General features: G+C 38.6%; 1 protein-coding gene across 1 annotated transcript in view; it reads right to left on the bottom strand.

Annotated features, from left to right (window-relative positions):
* Positions 1–363: 363 nt before the first annotated feature.
* Positions 364–1,568, bottom strand: part of GCSH (glycine cleavage system protein H) — a 12,560-nt gene continuing 11,355 nt past the window's right edge. Inside the window, exon 4 of the mRNA XM_003791420.3 lies at positions 364–960. Within this exon, the coding sequence (XP_003791468.1) occupies positions 863–960 (98 nt within the window). The 3' untranslated portion in view covers positions 364–862. The remainder of the gene's footprint in view (positions 961–1,568) is intronic.

The raw sequence follows: 1,568 nt of genomic DNA, 5'->3' as shown, positions 1-1,568 counted from the left end.
GAACCCGCCACCCTAGGTGTACGTGGCTGGTGCCTTAGCCGGTTGAGCTATAGGCGCCGAGCCGAATGTGGCTAATCTTAAGAGTACTCTGTTATGTACGGATCAAAACTTTCACCTTTTTTCTTCTCTCTTCTAACATAGCATGATAGGAAAACAAAGTCAGTGACATATTTTTTTATTAAAGATGACCAAAAAGGTGTTTAATGTCATCAGGTTTGTGACTTAAAGGGAACAATGTCTTGGCATGTTTTGTTGTTATGGCTTAAATTTCCTTTTAAAAAATAACTTTCCATAAGCTAAGTTAGCATTTTCACAAATACTAGCATACTCACCAAATGAAGTACGAACATCAAAACAACATGATTAATGAAGAAGTTGAATATTTTATTATTTTGCTGCAAAGCTGCTGCTCACTGTATAAAAATAGCACCAGCAAATGCAGTGTATTACAAAATTAAGATAATATCACTGTACAACCAAGAAAAACTTCACTCCCAGTTAATTTCAATGGAAAGATCATTAAGTATTCCAACTCAAATCCTGGTATGGATGAAAGCAAGTTACAATATTATCTAAGGCTTAAGATAACAATGTTATCCTTTCATTACATAATTTTTATAACTCGTTTTTACCATGGATAATTTCCTGAAATATGAATACTAGAGGCCAGTCTGAAAATCATAGCGTATTTTGAAAAAGATGCATATTTTGTTTATCTACAACCATTAGAAAGTTAAGGACTATTTTCTTTCATTAGCAGTGTTGAGAGTAGTTGCTATTTTAAGTCACCTACCCAGCACTAATTAAAGACAACTATGCTGGATTAAGTTATTTCACACTAGTTTATTCAGGAGTTCCATTTTCACTCCTCAAGAGATTTTACGTATCTCTCATACGCTTCTTCACTCATTAGTTCATCTAGTTCTGAAGGGTTACTCAGGGTCATCTTGATCAGCCAACCTGCAAAAAAAAAAGTCATATTCCAAATCAACTTTTTAAAACCATAATTCATCCAAAATTTAAAATAAAATTGAGTGCCTCAAAATTAATCTAGTATTCTTTACATAAATTACATTATTTGTTAATGGAACTTCTTTTTTTTTGAGACAGAATCTCACTTTGTCACCCTCAGTAGAGTGTCATGGTGTCACAGCTCACAGCAACCTCAAATTCTTGGGTTCAAGTGATTCTCTTGCCTCAGTCCCCCAACTGGGACTACAGGCCCCTGCCACAACACCTGGCTATTTTTAGAGACAGGGTCTCGATCTTGCTCAGGCTGGTCTTCAACCTATAAGGCTCAGGCAATCCACCCACCTCGGCCCCCCAGAGTGCTAGGATTACAGGTATGAGCCACCAAGCCCCGCCTGCTAATGGAACTTTTAAATTTTAGCCTTAAGAATTACATTAGTGGCTCAGCTCCTATAGCTCAACCAGCTAAGGCGCCAGCCACGTACACCTAAGGTGGCGGGTTCGAATCCCCAGCCCGGACCCACCAAACAACAATGACGGCTGCAACCAAAAAATAGCCGGGTGTTGTGGCGGGCACCTGTGGTCCCAGCTACTTGGGA

The sequence above is a fragment of the Otolemur garnettii genome, unplaced genomic scaffold, assembly GCF_000181295.1.
Source record: "Otolemur garnettii isolate 467f Iridium unplaced genomic scaffold, OtoGar3 scaffold00047, whole genome shotgun sequence".
Classification (NCBI taxonomy): domain Eukaryota; kingdom Metazoa; phylum Chordata; class Mammalia; order Primates; family Galagidae; genus Otolemur; species Otolemur garnettii.
This window is presented reverse-complemented; position numbering and strand designations above follow the sequence as displayed.